Source organism: Pongo pygmaeus, chromosome 19 (assembly GCF_028885625.2).
Source record: "Pongo pygmaeus isolate AG05252 chromosome 19, NHGRI_mPonPyg2-v2.0_pri, whole genome shotgun sequence".
NCBI lineage: Eukaryota > Metazoa > Chordata > Mammalia > Primates > Hominidae > Pongo > Pongo pygmaeus.
Genome location: NC_072392.2, coordinates 67,853,784 through 67,875,068, shown reverse-complemented (window position 1 = coordinate 67,875,068; position 21,285 = coordinate 67,853,784). Strand labels below are relative to the sequence as shown.

General features: G+C 39.0%; 1 protein-coding gene across 11 annotated transcripts in view; it reads right to left on the bottom strand.

Moving 5' to 3' along the window:
* The window catches only part of SPAG9 (sperm associated antigen 9), a 157,226-nt gene that overhangs the window by 24,265 nt on the left and 111,676 nt on the right, over nt 1-21,285 (bottom strand). For 8 of the 11 annotated variants that reach the window (XM_054460062.2, XM_054460063.2, XM_054460064.2 and 5 more), the window contains 13 exons: nt 20,741-20,798; nt 19,272-19,424; nt 18,405-18,456; nt 15,194-15,324; nt 13,174-13,230; nt 11,957-12,130; nt 10,093-10,222; nt 8,962-9,051; nt 8,572-8,739; nt 7,284-7,455; nt 3,964-4,182; nt 3,182-3,377; nt 605-730 (listed from right to left, as the gene is read on the bottom strand). In XM_054460062.2, coding sequence (XP_054316037.1) covers nt 605-730; nt 3,182-3,377; nt 3,964-4,182; nt 7,284-7,455; nt 8,572-8,739; nt 8,962-9,051; nt 10,093-10,222; nt 11,957-12,130; nt 13,174-13,230; nt 15,194-15,324; nt 18,405-18,456; nt 19,272-19,424; nt 20,741-20,798 — 1,726 coding nt within the window. The remainder of the gene's footprint in view (nt 1-604; nt 731-3,181; nt 3,378-3,963; nt 4,183-7,283; nt 7,456-8,571; nt 8,740-8,961; nt 9,052-10,092; nt 10,223-11,956; nt 12,131-13,173; nt 13,231-15,193; nt 15,325-18,404; nt 18,457-19,271; nt 19,425-20,740; nt 20,799-21,285) is intronic. The other 3 variants (XM_054460065.2, XM_054460067.2, XM_063656839.1) reach the window with 1 other exon arrangement.

Here is a 21,285-nt window from a genome sequence, read left to right as displayed (position 1 = left end):
CTAGCGTCATAACAGTGGTCAAAGAGTTTTAAATTTTGGATTAGAGATTCTCAACAGTAATCTTGCTTAACCTTTGTAAATGCACAATTTTGTAAAACTCTCCACACAACTGGAAAGTGAACAAACCATATAATATTAGTTATCATCATCTGACTTTGCAGATTGTGATTTGTTTTACCTATCTTAGTAAAAAAATCACTAAAAGTTGGGATTGGGCCTTCCTGCAGCGAAAATGTTGGTTTAATCCCCGTTTTCCTGCCCACATTCTAGCCTACATAAATTAAATATTCTCTGTCTTTGTGCTGTTCAGGATCTTCTATTTCTGGAGTACCTCGATTTTAAAATTTTACATACCTCTTCTTCCAAGAATATTATAGAAAGGGAACATTCTGTGACAAAGAAACATATGGCTTACTATTCAGAACGAGTGCAAGTCCAGTTTATGTGGTAGTTGCAACATAACATCAAATTGTGTGTATATATAAAATTCTTTGCATTAATCCACACTTTTTGTATTTGTTTACCATATTTTACTTATCTTCTGATTTCAAAAGCAAAAGTAAAACAATAAACATATTCTAATGTTAAAAGTGTTGACACCTACCAGCCATTTTGAGCTCCAAGCCACATAGTTGGTAAAAGACTACTCATTTTCTGGGCTTCTTCTCTCACCAGGTCTTGTTCATTTGGCAGTACTGATATTTGATCTTTATATGCATCTGAGTCATTGCTGGAAAGGGAGGACAAAAGGAAAGAAATCTGAGTATACTTAACTATAGTTATAGTTTTCAGGGACTGAATACATCTATATTTAAGTTTGTTCATTTGTTTATTATTTATTTATTTTTTAGAGATAGGGTATCACTCTGTCACCCGGGCTGGAGTACAGTGGCACAATCAGGGCTCACTGCAGCCTTGACCTCTCAGGCTCAAGTGATCTTTCCATCTCAGCCTCCTGAATAACAGGGACTAGAGGCACACACACACTCGCACCTGGCTTAAACTTTTAGTTAAAAAAAAAAAAAAGAAACCACCAAAATTTCAGAAAAGCCAAAGTCAAAAGCTTACATCACATATTTCAACAATTGTACCAGAAATAACATTAACAAACTAGGAAGCCCAAGGAGCAGAAAAGATAATAAGACATGGTAATGAAATACAGCAGTTAATATTCAGACAATTACTATGGCTGTCTCTTATTTTGGGTTTTGTCATAGTTTCTTCTCAGGTGAGAGAGAAGGGAAGGATACACACATACAAAAAGGAGGGAGAAATATAAAGAATTACCTAAAATAAATTAATAAACTGAAATATGTTTAATATTCTATCACAAAACCTTTCCTTTGAATTGTCAGGGCATATTTAGTAAAAGATATATAACCAGGCTATCAAATTCAAACACGACTTATTCTTAAATTAATAATTCAGGCCAGGTGTGGTGGCTCACGCCTATAATCCCAGCACTTTGGGAGGGTGAGGTGGGCGGATTTCTTGAGGCCAGGAGTTCAAGACCAGCCTAGCCAACATGATGAAACCCCATCTCTACTAAAAATACAAAAATTAGCTGGGTGTGGCAGCACATGCCTGCAATCCCAGCTACTTGTGAGGCTAAGGCAGGAGAATCGCTTGAACCCGGAAGGCGGAGGTTGCAGTGAGCTGAGATTGCGCTGCTGCACTCCAGCCTGGGTGACAGGGTGAGATTCCATCTCCAAAAAAAAAAAAAGAATTAAATGTTAACCCATTTATGCCGGAGGTTGCAAATTTTTTTGGTAAAAAATCAGACCTTAGTGATGACCTTGAGCAGTAGGATATGAATAACTCCCACAAGCTTAGCATTCCAATAATGGACCACTAGGCATAAGTGGGTTATTAATTAATCTTTCTTACTTTATACACTAAGAATATTAAACTTTAAAAAGGATCTAGTTTAAAGAGACTCTCATCTAGAGGGGATCTAGAAAAGGCAGGAAAGAAAATGAAATAATTCACTAAATGGGCCTAGATTAACCAACCCTTTAACAGAAGAGCCTAAAACAAATAGTTTTCTTTGGTTTGTTTGTTTTCTGAGACAGAGTCTTGCTCTGTTTCCCAGGCAGCAGTGCAGTAGTAAGATCATGGCTCACTGTAGCCTCCAGCTCCCAGGGCTCAAGCAATCCTCCCACCTCAGCCTCCTGAGTAGCTGGGACCACAGGTGCACACTACCACACCCAGCTAATCATTAAGTTTTTTGTAGAGATGAGGGTCTCACTATGTTGCTCAGGTTGGTCTTGAACTCCTGGACTCAAGCAATTCTCCTGCTCAGCCTCCCAAAGTGCTGGGATTATAGGCATGAGCCACTGGAACTATCTGAATTGTTTTTTAATAAAATATTTGCATGAAAACTAAATTCAAAAAGGTCATCCACACCCATGTGGGAAACTTATACAATAGCAGATTTAAACAATGGCCAATTTTGCTGATAACTGGAGTGAAAATTAGAGTAGGGATGGGATTAAAATGACAAAGAATTACTAATAGAATGGAAGACAGTAAGTACAAAAAAAAAGAAAAAAAAAAAAAAAAAAAAACAGACCAGAGGAGAAAATGAACAGAAAGATTTTGACTAATATATAGTCACACACCTGGTAAAACCATTTTGGAAAATGATGGACAGCATATATGGTGGTGGTTCCACAAGATTATACTACTATATTTTTATAGTACCTTGTGCATGTTTACATACACAAATACTTATCGTTATGTTCCAATTATCTACAGTATTCAGTACAGTAACATGCTGTACAGGTTTCTAGCCTAGGAGCAATGGGTTATACCATATGGCCTAGGTGTGTGATAAGCCATACCATCTAGATTTGTGTAAATGCACTCTATGATGTTCACCCAATGATGAATCACCTAATGACACATTTCTCAGAACGCATCCCCATTGTTGACTGATGCATGATTATACTTTTATAGGTAAGATTTTTTTTTAAATTGGAAGGTGTATGGAAGAAATGGGGAGGAATATCCAGTGAGAATGATGGAGAGGGAATACATGAAGTTATCACAAGAATAGGTATCTTTTAATCCACCACAGTGACACTAATTAGTGGAAATCTTTTGACTGTTTGAGATTATTTTGGTTCCTTTTATTTGTGCACTTCACCCAGTTTCCTAAGTTGATGACCCATTATTATACCTCGACTGATACACTGGGGAGAGGTCTTCTGGGATCTGAACTCCCAAAGGATCTGTAAAGACATGCTCTGTGTAGACGCCAGTTTGGGAGATGTCCACTGTGTCTTCAGCTGACCCCGCATTCCCTTCTGTAGCTTCAGTTGCTTCTTCTGCTGTTGGAACATTTTCATCAACCTCACTATTTTCTGCTTCCACTTCTACAAAGTAAATAAAACACTATTCCGAGTCTGGGCTTTTCTCCTCCAATTATTTCCCCACACAAACCCCTGCTACAGAATTCCATTCCATCTACCCACTCCTTCACACTGTATCATGAAATTAAGAATTCTTGATTCCATTTAACAGTCATTACAGCATACTTTTTTTTTTTTTTTTTTTTGAGATGGAGTCTTGCTCTGTTGCCCAGGCTGGAGTGCAGTGGCGCGATCTCGGCTCACTGCAAGCTCCACTTCCCAGGTTCACGCCATTCTCCTGCCTCAGCCTCCCGAGTAGCTGGGACTACAGGCACCCGCCACCACGCCCGGCTAATTTTTTGTATTTTTTAGTAGAGACGGGGTTTCACTGTGTTAGCCAGAATGGTCTTGATCTCCTGACCTCGTGATCCACCCGCCTTGGCCTCCCAGAGTGCGGGGATTACAGGTGTGAGCCACCGTGCCCGGCCTACAGCATCTTCTTTCAAGTTCTTTCAACCTTGTTACTTAAGATCTAAATTAAGTCCATAATGAGGCATCTGAGGGTAGCCTTAGACTCTATACAGATGGCAGGTAAAGAGAATGGATATACCTGGTGGTTTATCCATCACTGGAGAAGCACCATTGGTACTAGGGGAAGTGGCAGCTCCTGTCACACCTTCTGCAGAACAACCAACCACTGTGATGCCTCCTAACAGGCTGTCTGTCTCTGCTGAGCTGTTGCTTGTCATGCTTCCACATAAAGATGCTTTGTCTACCTGACCAGATTCTGAAAGATCTTCTCCTGCAGGGTAGTCTGTTTCTCGTGCACCTGAAAAATAAATCTTCTTGTAACAGCAAAGTAAACTTCTATAAATAACATTTTTTTTACTAAAACAATTACAGGTTTGAAATGAGAGTTATGCAGGTGAGATGTACAGCTAGTTGAATACAGGTAGCACTAAATTTACATAAACAAATCTTCACAATATGGGAAGGTAACTTTAAAAATTAAGAAAATACTTCTATTAACACAAGTGCAAATAAACAAAAAAATGTCAGAAAATAAACTTTTTTTTTTTTTTTGAGACAGAGTCTTACTCTGTCGCCCAGGCTGGAGTACAGTGGCATGATTCAGCTCACTGCAACCTCCGCCTCCTGGGCTTAAGTGATTCTCCTGCCTCAGCCTCCTGAGTAGCTGGGACTACCAGTGTGAGCCACCACGCCTGGCTAATTTTTGTATTTTTGATAGAGACAGGGTTTCGGTATGTTGGTCAGGCTAGTCTTGAACTCCTGGCCTCAAGGGATCCACCAACCTCAAACAAGTCCTGGGATTACAGGTGCAAGCCACCACGCCTAGCCAGCTTCTGTTCTTAGCGAGCTCCTCAGCAGCCACAGGTTAAAAACAATCTAATCATATCTGACGTCAGCCAAAAAAAAAATTCTTTTAAATCATCAAGGCTACTGCTACTACTTGAAGTATAAGCTTCTATCCATTACTGTTAAAAATTAAATACCCCAAGTATATAGGGTGACTTAGATATTAGTAAAACATTAAAAACTAAGCATTTATAATATAAAAATATTTACAATATAAAAATAAATCTCATTTTTTAATTTAGAAAATTGTTTTATTTATATCACACTAAAAACTTTTATTGCAGTAAAAATAATATATATATATAAACAAAATTTGCCACTTTAACCATTTAAAAGTGTACAATTCAGTGGCACTAATATTTACAATATTGGCATTAATATTTATAACACTGTGTAGCCATCACCATTATTATTATTATTTTTTTTGGCGACAAAGTTTCACTCTTGTTGCCCAGGCTGGTGTGCAATGGCACAGTCTTGGCTCACTGCAACCTCCGCCTCCCAGGTTCAAGCAATTCTCCTGTCTCAGCCTCCCAAGTAGCTGCGATTACAAGCGCCTGCCACTGCACTTGGCTAATTTTTGTATTTTTAGTAGAGACGGGGTTTTACCATGTTGGCCAGGCTGGTCTCGAACTCCTGACCTCAGGTGATCCGCCCACCTCAGCCTCCCAAAGTGTCGGGATTACAGGCGTAAGCCACCATGCCAGGTCCTTTTTTTTTTTTTTTTTTTTTTTTTTTTTAAACACAGGGTCTTACTCCCGTTGCCCAGGTGGGTGTGTAGTGGTGCAATCATAGCTCATTGCAGTCTTGACCTTCCAGGCTCAAGTTATCCTCCCGCCTCATTTTTTGTTTTTTTGTGGAAATGAGGTCTCACTATATTGCCCAGACTGGTCTCGAACTTCTGGGCTCAAGTGATCGTCCCACCTTGGCCTCTGACAGTGCTGGGATTATGAGTGTGAACCTCCATGCCCGGCCTATTTCTAAAGCTTTCCCATCACCTCACACAGAAACTCTATGTTTTTATGAATGTGCCTATTCTAGATATCTCATATAAGTGGAATCATATAATATTTGTCCTTTTGTGTCCGACTTATTTCCTTTGGCATAGTGTTTCCAAGGTTCATCTGTGTTATAACATGTGTCAGAACTTCTACCTAGAGGATAATATATTGTACTCTTAAAAATTTGTTAAGAGGGCTGGGCATCCCAGTACTTTGGGAGGCCAAGGCAGGCAGATCACTTGAGCCCAGGAGTTCCAGACCAGCTTGGGCAACATGGTGAAACCCTGCCTACAAAAAGTACAAACTTAGCCAGGTGTGGTAGTGTGCGCCTGTGGTCCCAGCTACTTGGGAGGCTGAGCTGGGATGATCACTTGAGCCTGGGAGGTCAGGCTGCAATGAGTTGTGACTGCACCACTGCAATCCAGCCTGGGCAACAGAGTGAGGCCCTGTCTCAAAACCAAAACAAAAATGTGTTAAGAGGGTAGATCTCAGGCTGGGTTCAGTGGCTCATGCCTGTAATCCCAGCACTTTGGGAGGATGAAGCGGGTGGATCACCTGAGGTCAGGAGTTCAAGACTAACCTGACTGCCAGGGGTGGTGGGTCACGCCTGTAATCTCAGCACTTTGGGAGACCGAGGCGGGCAGATCACGAGGTCTAGGAGTTCGAGACCAATCTGGCCAATATGGTGACACCCCGTTTCTACCAAAAATACAAAAATTAGCCGGGTGTAGTGGCTCATGCCTGTAGTCCCAGCTACTTGGGAGGCTAAGGCAAAAGAATAGCTTGAACCCAGGAGGTAGAGGTTGCAGTAAGCCGAGACGGTGCCACTGCACTCCAGTGTGAGTGACAGAGTAAGACTCCATCTCAAAAACAAAAACAAAAACAAAAAAAAAGACTAGCCTGACCAACATGGTGAAACCCCATCTCTAGTAAAAATGCAAACAATTAGCCAGGCGTGGTGGCAGGTGCCTGTAATTCCAGCTACTCGGGAGGCTGAGGCAGGAGAATCACTTGAACCCAGAAGGTGGAGGTGGCAGTGAGCCGAGATCATGCCATTGCACTCCAGCCTGGGTGACAGAGTAAGACTCTGTCTCAAAAAAAAAAAAAAAAAGAGTAGATCTCATATTAAGTGTTCCACAATAAAATATAAAATATAAAAAAGAACTTCATTCCTTTTTATGGCTGAATAATATTCCAACATATGGATATATCACATACACTTCTTTAATTTTTAAACTAATGTTTTAACATCACATAATGTTTAATCCAAAACTTTAGAAGATCTTTCCTTATTAATTAATCCAAACAGTCCTCTGGCTCCCAGTTATTTTCTCATATTCCCGTTGTTTTATTTTCTTCACAGTATTCTTCACTACCTGAAAATATCTTCTTTATTCAATGGTTTCCAGTTTGTTTTTTAATCTTCCCTAACTAGAACATAAGCTTCATGACAGCAAAGTACAGAACTGCATCTTCAGCTGCTACATCAGTGCCCAGCAGGTAGGTGGTATGGATGGAGGGGAGGGCAGAGAAACGCATGACTCACTCTTACCTGGCACACTTGCAATGCACAGAACATGAGAGTTGCAAACAGTGAAACTGTCTAGGATGTTGCCAGGTTGAACAGCATCAATAATAAGAACTTTTGTAGCCGAATGAGTGCTGGTACAGATCCAAACTAGACTGGATAATTCTTCTTGATTTTTTAACTCCTTCTGCTGTTCCTGTATAGACAAAGGAGGAAAAATGTTTAAAACAATATGTATGTGCAAATATTCACAAGGTGGTGCTGTTACAGTAAAAGGCAATACTATTTCAAATTTATTTCCAGATTATTTGGAAGGGTAAAAATACAACCACTGATGTGGTTTGGCTGCATCCCTACCCAAAACTCAACTTGAATTGTATCTCCCCGAATTCTCACATGTTGTGAGAGGGACCCAGGGGGAGGTAATCTAATCATGGGGGCCAGTCTTTCCGATGCTATTCTCGTAATAGTGAATAAGTCTCACGAGATCTGATCTTTATTAGGGGTTTTCACTTTTGCTTCTTCCTCATTTTCTCTTGCTGCCACCATGTAAGAAGTGCCTTTCATCTCCTGTCATGATTCTGAGGCCTCCCCAGAGGTTACCTATGTAAGCCCAATTAAACCTCTTTTTCCTTCCCAGTCTTGGGTATGTGTTTATCAGCAGTGTGAATACAGACTAATACAACCACCTATCAATATTAATTAGTAGATGAAAAACTAGCAGTTAGGCTGGCACAGTGGCTCACGTCTGTAATCCCAGCACTTTGGGAGGCTGAGGTGGGAGGACCGCTTGAGGCCAGGAGTTTGAGACTAGCCTGGTCAACATAGTGAAACCATCGTCTCTACAAAAAATAAAAGACTTAGCCAGGTGTGGTGGTGTGGGTGTGTAGTCCCAGCTACTTGGGTGGCTGAGGTGGACAGATCACTTGAGTCCAGGAGGTTAACACTGCAGTGAGCCATGATCATGCCACTGCACTCCAGCCTATGTGGTAGAGCGAGACTCTGTCTCTAAACAGCAACACAAAACTAACAGGTAAAGCAGAAAAATGATAAAATGTTCCATTATCTTGATCACTGTAGTGATTACATAGGTGTACACATGTGTCAAAACTCTGACCTATACCCATTTCAAGTGCACACTTTATTGCATGTAAATTATACCTCAATAAAATTGATTTTAAAAGGGTGCTGACGGACAGTAAGCCAGGGCATAGTAATCCCAGTTAGAAGTTGGACCCAGAGGCAAATTTTGGATGAAAGAGTTAAACTCATAGTCTCATAAACCAGGTCAAATGTTAGTACACGCACTTACCTTAAGTTCCTGATCTAACTTATCTAAACTACTCTGAGAGGCACTTCGCTGTTTACTGCCTTCTGTATCCAAACCAGCAACATCCTTGTAAAATACACTTGCTCCAACAACAGAACCACCATCTCTGGTCTTCCCACCAGATAAATTGACTCCAACAGCACACCACAGCTTCTCAGGTGAAAAAGAAAACAATATTAAGTCTAGAAATGTTTAGAATTTTCATGTTTTCTTAAAATAACTAATGGTTGTAAATACAGGTCTTTAATATAACCTAAAATTATAAAATGAATAATAACCTCACCATAGAAGTAATACTTATACTTTTTTGGTTTTAGAAAAAAACTACCCAGAGTTTAGAAAACATCTCCTTTTAATTCACAATGAACTTACCTTCATTGATGTATCTTTTTCATCTAGAGGTCTGAGATAGACAGGCACAGGTAAATTTTTCATCTTATTTTCACCTTGACCATTGGTTACCTAATAATGGTGGAAGGAGGAGCAAAAAAGGCACATTAGTAAGCCTCATCAAAAGTGAACTTCTTACAGGTCCACTGAGACATGAACAAGCACTGCTGTTATTTACTCCTTGAAATCAAGTTCAGGTTTTTTGTTTTTTTGTTTTTTTTTTTTCTTTCGAGACAGGGTCACTCTATTGCTCAGGCTAGAGTGCAGTGGCTTGATCACGGCTCACTGCAGCCTCAATCTGCTGGGCTTAAGCGGTCCCCTCCCATCTCAGCCTCCAAGGTAGCTGGGACTACAGGCACAGGCCACCACACCCAGCTAATTTTTTTAATTTTTTGTAGAGACAAGGTCATGCTATGTTGCCTAGGCTGGTCTCAAACTTCCTGAGCTCAAGCCATCCTCCACCTTGGCCTCCCAAAGTGTTAGGATTATAGGCATGAGCCAATAACAGGCACCATGAGCCAATGACAGGCATCAGCCAATTTTGCCATTCTTATTTGAAAAACAGAAAAATCAAGTTGAGCAATTCAATAAACAGGATACAATGGGAGCTCAAAAAGAGGCTCTAATTCACACATATGCACACACGTGCACATGCATATGTGTTTGTACATGAACATGTGAGTCTTTTGGGGTAGGAATTATGGAGTAGACAGATAAAGTTCCTGAAGACCTGAACTTAATTTTAAATGAACAGTTTGAAAAGTTCCATGCCAATGATTTTTTCAACAATGATGCTGGTTTTTTAAAAAATGAAATCTTCAAATATTAAACCAGAATTGCTCTGGTTACAGCAGAGCGGGTACCTCAAACTCCATGCACTTAGCCACGCTTTATTGACTCCTCCCCTCCTCACAGACTCAGAGCATTTCATTTGAGTTCTACAGCTCTAGAAAACAGCCTGAAAACCACCACCCTCCACGCTTAAATGTGTGCCCAGTCCATGCGGCTGAGATGAGCAGGGCTGGGATGCGTACAGTGAATCCTTCATGCCCAGGCACACTCAACTCGCCCTCTTCTTTCCTGCTGGATGCTCTTACCACATGTGCATATTACCTGTTTGTACTTCTGAGGCAGACTCCAGCCAAAAGCCTGCACTCTACCGTCTTCCTTCTGAACATGTGCTTTTACCTGACGATACTGCTCTCTCTTTTGCTCTCTGCGTGAGGCTAAACTAGCTTCAGTTCTAAAAGGAAAAAAGATTTTCCTAATTACATGAATGCATTTAATTATGTTTATCCCCAGTTTTATCTCTCCTCTGTCACTAAAACAGCAAAAACAACAAAAATTTACATGATTTCAAATTAGTTTATTTCAACTATAACAGCTGCTTAAAAAGTGTTATAATAGGCCGGGCACGGTGGCTCATGCCTGTAATCCCAACACTTTGGGAGGCCGAGGAGGGCAGATAGCCTGAGGTCAGGAGTTCGAGAGCAGCCTGGCCAACATGGTAAAACCCCGTCTCTGCTAAAAATACAAAAATTAGCCAGGCACAGTAGTGCGGACCTATAATCCCAGCTACTCGGGAGGCTGAGGCAGGAGAATCATTTGAACCCGGTGGAGGTTGCAGTGAGCTAAGATGGTGCCACTGCACTCCGCCTGGGGGACAAGAGCAAAACCTCATCTCAAAAAACAAACAAACAAAGTGTTATACTAAAGCTGGTCTTTTTAAGTTTGTGCAGTGAATTCAGTGCCTAAGCTTTAACAGGTTAGCAAGCAGCTTTGTTACATTAAATTGAATCATCAGCCACCAAATTTATATCAGGTTTCAGATGCTGGCCATATGAAAGGGGAAAATTCTTAAGTATGTTTGGCTTTTTTTTTGTTGTTGTTGTTCATTCAACAAATATTTACTGAGAATATCCTAATGCCAGAAAACGTGCTAGAAGTGATTTAAAACTTGAGTAAATCAATATCTGCTTAGGAAGATTGATATAGGTTAGATTTTAGATCCCATTAACTTGTTTCAGAAGATAAAAATGCAAACTGATTTGGTAAACTTTGGAGTTATAAGGTAAAATATTATTAAAATGATTTTGAAAATAATTTGCCATTATTTTGGCCATTTAAATTTTCATAGGATGAGCTGCTATGTATATATACCACAGTTAACATATCTACCTATATGTCAGATACTTCACAGTTAACTGTATAATTGGATCCAATAACCTCTGAGATAGGTTATCAGATTAATTTTACAGACAGAGAAACTGGGGGCTCTGAAAGGTTAATTTGCCCAAGTGTTTGTACCTAATGAGCAGTAAAGTCAGGATGGAAAACCAAGTCCTCAGACACCAACAGAAATGTTCAAACATTTAGGATAAAGGCTCATTTATCTCTAAAAGCCATTCACATTTCTATTAATAGGTATTTATCAATGTTATCATACCAGCAAAAATGAGGCATTTAAAAAAAATCCTTCTCTTTTATAAAAACTGAAAAGCAGTTTTCATAAAAACTGTTGACTACAAGTAATTTACTTAAAGATAGCCAAGTTACAGAAATGATTTTTTTTTTTTTTTTTTTTTTAAGATGGAGTCTCACTTTGTCACCCAGGCTAGAGCAGTGGCACGATCTCAGCTCACTGCAACCCCACCTCCTGGGTTCAAGCGATTCTTCTGCCTCAGCCTCCCAAGTAGCTGGGATTACAGCCACACACCACCACGCCCAGCTAATTTTTGTATTTTTAGTAGAGATGGGGTTTCACCATATTGGCCAGACTGGTCTCGAACTCCTGACCTTGTGATCTGCCCGCCTCGGCCTCCCAAAGTGCTGGGATTACAGGTGTGAGCCACCTTGCCCGGCCCAGAAATGATTTTTTTACAGATTTACCTGAATCCTTATAGCTGATAAAAGGCCAAGAATATTCTGAACCACTAACTTAATTTAGAATATAATGATTAACTTGGAAAAGACTTACTCTTCACTAAGGAAATCAAAGGCTTTGGACTTATCCCCAGGGAGCTGAGATAAGGTGCTGCTTCTTTTCTTGACGGATGGAGTAACATGAGACGTGGGTGCATTGTACTTCAGATTAACAGGTGGTTCAGGCTTCTTAGTCGTGTTACTTGAGGAGCTGAAAAGTCGGCTGAAACTAAAAGAAGAAAGTATGTCTGTGTGTCACATGTACTGTGAGAAACAATCCTTGATTTTCCACAAACTTTTATGTTGAAGAAAATTTCAGAGTACTTTTACAAGGCAATGAGTTAGAAACTGGCAAAAACAGTTTTTGTAGTCACACGCTGCAGCCTTAGCAGTAACTCATAGCCAAACTCAGACATTCAGTGAAGAGAAACTATTGCTTAGAATGGCGGGTGCCTGTTCTTTAACTAGCAATTTGCATAATGAAAGCAAGAAGCTCTTAAGTAGAGGAAACTTCTCCTACTGAATAAATATATACTTTTTTGGTTTTTTTGCTAGCTCCTACTTGGTGCAAGGTAAGAGCGATTGTTAAACTGCAAGGTTATGGCTGTGTGATGTGAATGGAAGCTTAGTATGCCAGTTCTAAAAACAGCTTATTATAATCAAGTACTGGAACACATATTACCATGTTAACACACATTTTATACATTTTCTGATTAAGCTCAATTTAAATAACTACTTTCAGGTCTATTTCTTTTTTAACTGACACTTCCATTAAATAGCAGATTCACCAAAAATGGGTAAGTTTTAATCACAGTAAACACATAGTACTTCTAGCACAAACATAACTCAAGCTCAATACATACACAATACTACTCAAACCCTACAAACACTAAATTTCTCATCTTCACTTTGTAAAGTTTCTTACAATCACAAAACCAGCCAATAAGAAACTTATTTAACGGGGATCCAGGTCATTTTCAAGTCTCTAAATAATTCCCCATTATTTAAATTTGGCAGAGGATTGCAACAAATACACAATCAACATGATGCAGCTTACGATATCATATTTTTTGTCCTTGAGAAGAGCCTTACCGAGTTGGCACACTATATATTTAAAAAAAAAAAGTTCAGTTTAGCTACTTAACCATTACCCCTAGTTTAAAAAAAAAATGAAGGAAAGAAAATGGACATAAAATCATTCTTGGAAATAAATTTTGACTGTAATTTTCTTGTCTCGTGTGCTGTCTAACATCTTTGTTTTTCAATACTTACAACTGCCAAATGCTTGACCTTTTTTTTTCCTGCATGGCTGGATTTTCTCGTGATGCCCTACATTCAAAAAGAAAAGAAAAGAAATATTTATCAGTGAGGTTTTCTACCTTTCTTTCTGAAGAACAAGAGACCCAAGAAGTTCATGGGATACACAGAGGAGAGTCAACAATTAAATTCAATAAATACTGTAGTTACTTTGACCTACCATGCGTCAGTCAATCTGCTAAAGATTGACTTTAATTCTACTAAGAAAAATAAAATATCTTCCCTCCCTCAAAGAGCTTAGTCTACCGACAGAGGATTATAATACATGCTAGACAGATAGCCAACATACCTGAATGATATTTAAAATTTTTTGTTGAAAAGATACCCTCTAACTTTCCCTTTTATTAAAATATTGTCTTGTAAATTCCCATCTTTACATAAAAGTCTCTATCATCTATACTTGGAGCTCTCACAAAATAGCTTGAAACTTTGGCGTTCTGAGGGGTCATTTTTCACAAGACTAAAACTTTTCCATCACTGGAAAGATGACCACAGCAGGGAAGAGGATAAACTGGATTGACAGGTGATTCAACAATATTTCAAAAAATAAGATATTCCAAATTGATTTATAAGGTGGTAGGGATTCTGTCATCATAATCAGAGCTCTCTTTTCACTACTTTTTTGTTATGAACTAAATTAAAAACATTCTTTACTTCAGTAGTTAAAAGTAAGCTACTATTTCCTTTAATTTGTTGACTACCACTTGGCTGCTAGAGTTAAAAACAGCAATGGAAAGTGAAGTCCGGCTGGGCAGAGTGGCTCACACCTGTAATCCCAGCACTTTGGGAGGCCGAGGCGGGCGGATCACTTGAGGTCAAAAGTTCGAGACCAGCCTGACCAACATGGCGAAACCCTGTCTCTACTAAAAAATACAAAAATTAGCTGGGCATGGTAGCGCACACCTGGAAACCCAGCTACCAGGGAGGCCAAGGCAGAAGAACTGCTTGAACCCAGGGGGTGGAGGTTGCAGTGAGCCGAGATCATACCTCTGCACTCCAGCCTGGGCACAGAGCAAGACTCCATCTCAATAAACGAATAAATAAATAAATAAAGTCCACTTTCAGTTTTTTGAATATTTACTTATTATTTATTCGATATCCACTAAATACTGCAGTTAAGAACATACACTTTTTAGTGGGTTAGTTTCCTTGTCTAATAAATATAGATTAGAATACTGATCTTCCTTATGGGCAGTTATAAGCAATTACAATTACAGCAAATTTTAAAATGATATGTTAAAACACTTAATTCTAATATAACATTGGTAAAGGGTACATAAACTGTGAAATAAATGATGTAATCCTAAGGAAGTAAAAGTTGGCAATTAGAGAATGTGTTCATAAACTTAAAAACAACATGTCAATGCATACTATTATTGGTAAATCTGATATGACAATCCAAACTCAAAAATATGGGTAAATTAGGGGGCAGCTCATTTACAAGCTTTTCGGGAGTTCTTTCTAAATTCAAGAAACACTATTACTGAGACTATGACCATTAGATGGCAGCATCGGGTGAGATTTAAGAGCCAACTGACTGAAAGATACCAATGGAAGGGTGTACTTGGCATGAACAGTTAGAAAAGAGAAAGAAATCAAGCAAGAGTATTTTACAGAAAGACACTGAGTCAAAATAATTTATTTTCCTGTGTTGCATATGAAATTGTGATCTTTTCCTGACATTACTGGGGAAGTAGTATTGATTTCTATACTTGAAAAATGACCATCATTCCTAAGTAATAATAATTGCCTTTTAGAGGTCATGGTAACATCCTCTAAGATCCCTTACTGGCCCCAAAAGCACCTCCTTTGATCACATTCTGTTGCTAATTCTGAGTATTACTTTAGAAAGTCTCTCCTAGTAAACAGAGAAAGGGGCTTGGATCTCACGGGGCAGGACTTTAGTTCCAAATGAAGGAATATTCAAACCTACAAAATAATAGTAGGAAAATAATGGAGTGCTTGTCATACAAACCGAATCATCTCTGTCCATCGAACAGCTTCTTGAAGCTCCATCAATCTCTCTTTATACTGGTTTCGCTCCATGAGAACACGGGCCATTTCTACTCTAGTAAACCGTTTTCTCTGGGCTGTGGGAATATCACTCTATAATGACAAGAAAATGACATATCATTCTGGAAGCTTATAAATGTCTTGGTGGTTTATCTCAGAGTTATGCAAAATCTTTCAGTTTTTAAGCATTCCTTAATTTTTAATCTAGTAGATCATTTAAAGAAAAATGGCCTTATAAAAACAAAATCAACAAAGAGTTTTTTTTTTAATATATTTTTTGAGACAGGGTCTTGATCTGTTGCCCACCCTGAAGTGCAGTGAAATCATAGCTCACTGCAGCCTCGAACTTCTGGGTTAAAGCAATCTGCCACCACAGCCTCCCGAGTAGCTTGGACTACAGGTACATGCCAACACGCCTGACTAATTTTTAAATTTTTTTGTAGAGACAGGGTCTCATTATGTTGCCCAGGCTCGTCTTGAAATACTGGACTCTAGTGGTGCTCCTGCCTCAGCTTCCCAAAGTGTTGGGACTACAGGTGTAAGCCACTGTGCCCAGCCAACAAAGACATTTAAGTAATCACTCATGACTACAAAGATAAAAGGCAGCAATTTAATTTCTGAATATATACACACATATTTGAACATATTATAAAGAAATCATAAAGAGTAGTGTGGGTCTGTTCTCATAGTTCTTAAAAATATATAAAAAATAAAGCTAAAAAATAAAAAGAACAGTAGGGGGCTGGACGCAGTGACTCACACCTGTAGTCGCAGCCCTTTGGGAGTCTGAGGTGGGTAGAATGCTTGAGCTTAGTTTGAGACCAGCCTGGGCAACATAGTAAAACCCTGTAGCCAGGAGTGGTGGCACACACCTGTAGTCCCAGCTACTTGGGAAGCTGAGGTAGGAGGATTGCTTGAGCTGGGAGGTCAAGCTGCAGTGAGCCATGACCATACCACTGCAGTCCAACCTGGGCAAGAGAGTACAATCCTGTCTTTAAAAAACAAAATAACAACAACAAAAAAAAACAGTAGGGCCAGGCACGATGGTCCACGCCTATAATCCTAGCACTTTGGGAGTATCACTTTGAGCCCAGGAATTTGAGACCAGCCTTGGCAATGTGGTGTGAGATCCCACCTCTACAGAAAATAAAAAATTAGCCACGTATGGGGTGGCACAAAACTTTGGTCCCAGCTACTCAGGAGGCTGAAGTTAAAAAAAAAAAAAAAAAAAAAAAAAAGCATAGAATTGCTTGAGGCCAAGAGTTCAAGGCCAGCCTAGGCAACATAGTGAGACCCTGGCTCTACAAAAAATAAATGTTGCTCTAACATTATTTTAATTCATGCTCTGTAACAATCATCACTTAGAAAATAGTTATGTTAGTTCCATTTATCTCAAATTACCAAACCACATACTCTCCCGAGACCAGCATTAAGGGTAAACTTATTGCCTAGTTACCAAGGTACTCAACTATAAGAGTCGCTAAAATACCAACATAAATGCAAACAGATGGAAACAATTGTATTAGCCAGAATTACTCTTAGACAGAATATGTGAATATAGAGTAAGCATAGGGGTAAGACCTCAAGGGAACATGGCTCAAGCCAACGTCCTATAGGCTTTCATTATCCACATTTTGGATCAAAGCTGAAAGGTTTGGGACAGTAAGAAAGACGCTAAGCTTAGCCCTTAGCAGTCCTCCTCCTTTATTGTTCTGTTATAGAACCTGGGCCTCTCCTTTCAATAAAGTTAAACAACAAATGATAAAGATCTTAAGTTTATAACACAGCAAGCCCACTAGTGGGTATGTACTCTGGAAAGGCTACTGCTCCTGCCCACCTGGAGACTTGTACTGTAATGTTTGTAACAACAGCATTGTAAAAAGCTGAGACAAACTAAATATTCCTTAGCAGGAAAATAAATACATAAATTGTGACTATTCATTCAATGGGATATCATAAAGTAGTGAATATGAATGATAACTACAGCACTGTACTACATGGATGAATCTCAAAAACATGCCACTGAGGAAAAGAAGCTGGTCTCCAAGACTAAATATAGCGTGAAACACAAAAAAGGAAAAATTAAACCATATATACATATGTGATATGATAAAAATTTTTTTTTTAAGTTAAGCAAATGATAAATATAGGATAGCAGCTTTCTCTGCAGGGGAGGAACACAGAATAGTTCAATGTCTAGTAATGTTCTAATTATCAGATTGGGTGGTAGGTTCACAATGTTAATTTATTATGATTCATAATCTGCATGTCTTACATGTTTTTGTGTGTATCATTACATAAGATATTAAAAAACAGAGATTGAAGGGGCACCAAGTGATCATTCTGTCCAAAACAACCACATATCTTTGGTCTGACCTTTGACCTGCAAACATTTGTTATAAGAATGATTATGAGGCTGGGCTGGGTGGCTCACACCTGTAATCTCAGCACTTTGGGAGGCTGACCAGGGTGGATTACCTAAAGCCAGGAATTAGAGACCAGCCTGGCCAACAAGGCAAAATCCCGCCTTTACTAAGAATACAAAAAATTAGCCAAATTAGACTCGTAGTCCCAGCTCCTCGGGAGACTGAGGCAAAAGAATGGCTTGAACCTGGGAGGTGGAAGTTGTAGTGAGCTGAGATCGCACCACTGCACTCCAGCCTCGGTGACAGACTGAGACTCTGTCTCAAAAAAAAAAAAAGACTAGGAGTATGCTAAGGATATTAGCAAGAAGCTCATATTTATTCTTTTGTACTTACGTTCACAACAATATGAACTAATTGACTAGTACTAAAGTTCTAGACTTCATCTTTTTAATACTGTTAAATAATTTTTATTATTAAGCTTTCATATTTCTAAATCAAAATTTGAAACAAAACAACAATAACAACAACCAAAAACCCCAAAATGTCCCAGTTGGTCCTCAAATTTGAACATGCAAATACAGGTAGAGCACAGAGGCACAGAGGGAAAATGAGCACACTGCATGGAACTAGAAAGCTCAGCATCTGGATACCATGTAGAAGCATGAGCTATCCTATTCATGACCATAAACATGTTTCCTGACTTTTAAAAATCTTTATAGTATTATATCCAAAGCTTACTTAGGAAGATCTTCCCGAAATACCAAAACATGGTAAGGTAAGAAAAGAAGTCCAAAATTGTAAACCTACATCATCGTCATCTTTTGCTTTTTGCCTTGCATCTTCAGCTTCTGCCCGAGCTCTAGTGGGGAAAAAAACAAAACAAAACATGTTATTTGAATTGAGCTCATCTTTTCAAAAAAATAAGAGTAGTTCAACAATTTTAACTACCACTAAAGGATTATTTTTCTTTTCCCAAACAGGGTATTTAGCCACCTTCATTTGGTGGAGTATCATCATATCATAGCATTGTTCAGAAATAAACAGGTATTAAAGAAAGTGGGATAAAAAAATAATGTTTTAAATTTCCTTATTATCAAAACAAAGATGTTTGAACAGTCTCTAACTCTTTTTGCATCATTACAGACATAAAAAATAACAATATTTAGGCCGGGTGCAGTGGCTCACGCCTGTAATCCCAGCACTTTGGGAGGCCGAGGCAGGTGGGTCACCTGAGGTCAGGAGTTCAAGACCAGCTTGGCCAACATGGCGAAACCCTGTCTCTACTAGCAGTACAAAAATTAGCTGTGTGTGGTGGCAGGCACCTGTAATCTCAGCTACTCAGAAGGCTGAGGCAAGAGAATCGCTTGAACTCAGGAGGCAGAGGTTGCAGTGAGCCAAGGCCTTGCCACTTCACTCCAGCCTGGGCAACAGGAGTGAGACCCCGTCTCAAAAAAACAAAAAACAAAAGACAATAATATTTAGATGACAGGCTAGCAACTGGAGGGGCCTGCTCACAGCAGAGGCAATGGGCTGGGGCACTTTGCCCTCTCCCAGGCAGCTCTTGGCCTTCCAGGCTTGAGTGGACAGAAGGTCTCAGTCTCAGGGTTACATCTGTAACCCTTTGTGGCATAACCGGCAAAGAGTTTGGTTTAGAACAACACAGTTAAAACTTACTTCCTAAGCTCTTCCTCCAATTCTCTGTTCTTTTCCTCTAGTTTCAGTTTGGCTTGCTTCACAGCCTCCAATTCCCCTTGCAGCACATCTTTCTCACAGGTCAGTTCATCCACTTTTGCTATCAAATCATTCTTCACTATGTTCAAAGCATTTCTAAGAAACACATATTTCAAGTGCATCATTACAAATAAATATTCTTTCCATCTTTCAGCTATTCCTTTGTAGACTAAACTGTACAACCATAAAGATGAATAATTTAATACTTCAAGACATTCTATCCGATGTTGTTTGTAGATAAATGCAAAAAGAACACAAAGCAACAGTCTAAGGTTTTACTCATTTATCAAATGAATAAAACAAGACAGACTATCAATTACTAAAAAGTGAGAAGATTAAATTTTAAAAATAGCATTCAAAAGGTTACTATTGTTAATAATTCCTCAGAATATATTACCCAATCAATAAAGTAAAATTATTTCTTGATGTTACCTTTAATAAATAATGAGAAAACAGTTTAAACTGGAAAGTTAAGACAGTCTACGCTGAAGAAAAAAACCTGAGATCCAGTTCCTTTGGGTATAGTGGGTATAGGACCTTATTATAACTGCATTCTGTCTTGGATATACACAGATGTTCCAAAGTTGCTCTGACACAGCAAACTGACAAAGGAACCCAGTCAGCTTTTCCACATGACTGGGGATCTGTCCCACTAAATGTGTCTGAGGGGTTAAGACTCCACAAATTGCACCCAAGAATGCACAGCTATGGAAGACAGCTCTGAAGAGGAAGGCTGAGTATACATCAAAATATTTGTGTGGAAATAAAAGAAACCCCAGGAGAAGAGATAAGAAAACAGACAAATGTTAAGGGAGGGAGCAAAAAAAGTGTAAAACCAGGACAAATCTAGAAGATTAAGAAAAACGCATGGATACTTATAAAGTGAAAAGGAGATGACAATCTGTGTTTCTACAAAAAAACAGGGCAAGGGAACATATCTAACAGGGCAATGTAGGTCCCAGCATTGGGGGTGGGGTGGTGTGTGTGTGTGTGTGTGTGTGTGTGTGTAACATATCTAACAGGGCAATGTAGGTCCCAGCATTGGGGGTGGGGTGGTGTGTGTGTGTGTGTGTGTGTGTGTGTGTGTGTATGTGTGTGTGTGTGTCTGTGTGTCTGTGTGTGGGGAACATATCTAACAGGGCAATGTAGGTCCCAGCATTGGGGTGTGTGTGTGTGTGTGTGTGTGTGTGTGTGTGTGTGTGTGTGTGTGTGTGTGTGTGTGTGTGTGTGTGTGTGTGTGTGTGTGTGTGTGTGTGTGTGTGTGTGTGTGTGTGTGTGTGTGTGTGTGTGTGTGTACACTCAGAGTTGGGGAACGAGATGGGACAGGGAGATTCCATTAGTATTACGTTAAAATGATGAAGTGTCATTGACTTGGACAAGAAGAAAATTCTTTATCTTCCATATATACTTACTTGGTTTCCAACAGTTGTGTATTTTCTAATATAAGATTCTCAACTTCCCGACCCATTCCTATCAAAAGAAAAAAGATAAAGACTTTGAAAATAAATGCATCAATAATTATATACATTTAAAATATAAGCTATAGTCACAAGTTTTATTTTAGAAATTTTATCTGTCCTTTATTAATTTTATTTTGTCTATAATTTCCTTTGATGGACCTACTTTAATAGATTATAAAATTATAAATAATTATTCATTACGAACAAGGCTAAAGATTTTGTTGGCCAATTTCTTTTTTAAATTTGCATCGGCTTGCTAGGGAATGAGGCCAATTTTCAATATCTGTTAGTCTATATTTCTCATAGACAATATTTCAAAAGGATCAAGACTTTTCTGCCAAATATTCTAATATTCCAACATTATATAGGGTAAAAAAGAACAGCTTTAATATGGATCGAAATTGTTTCTAAATCACATCTGACCTTGTAGGCTTTTGCCTAAAAATTAGACCTTATTAATAGAGAACAGGCAAAAACAAGGCTAAAGAAAGATAGAA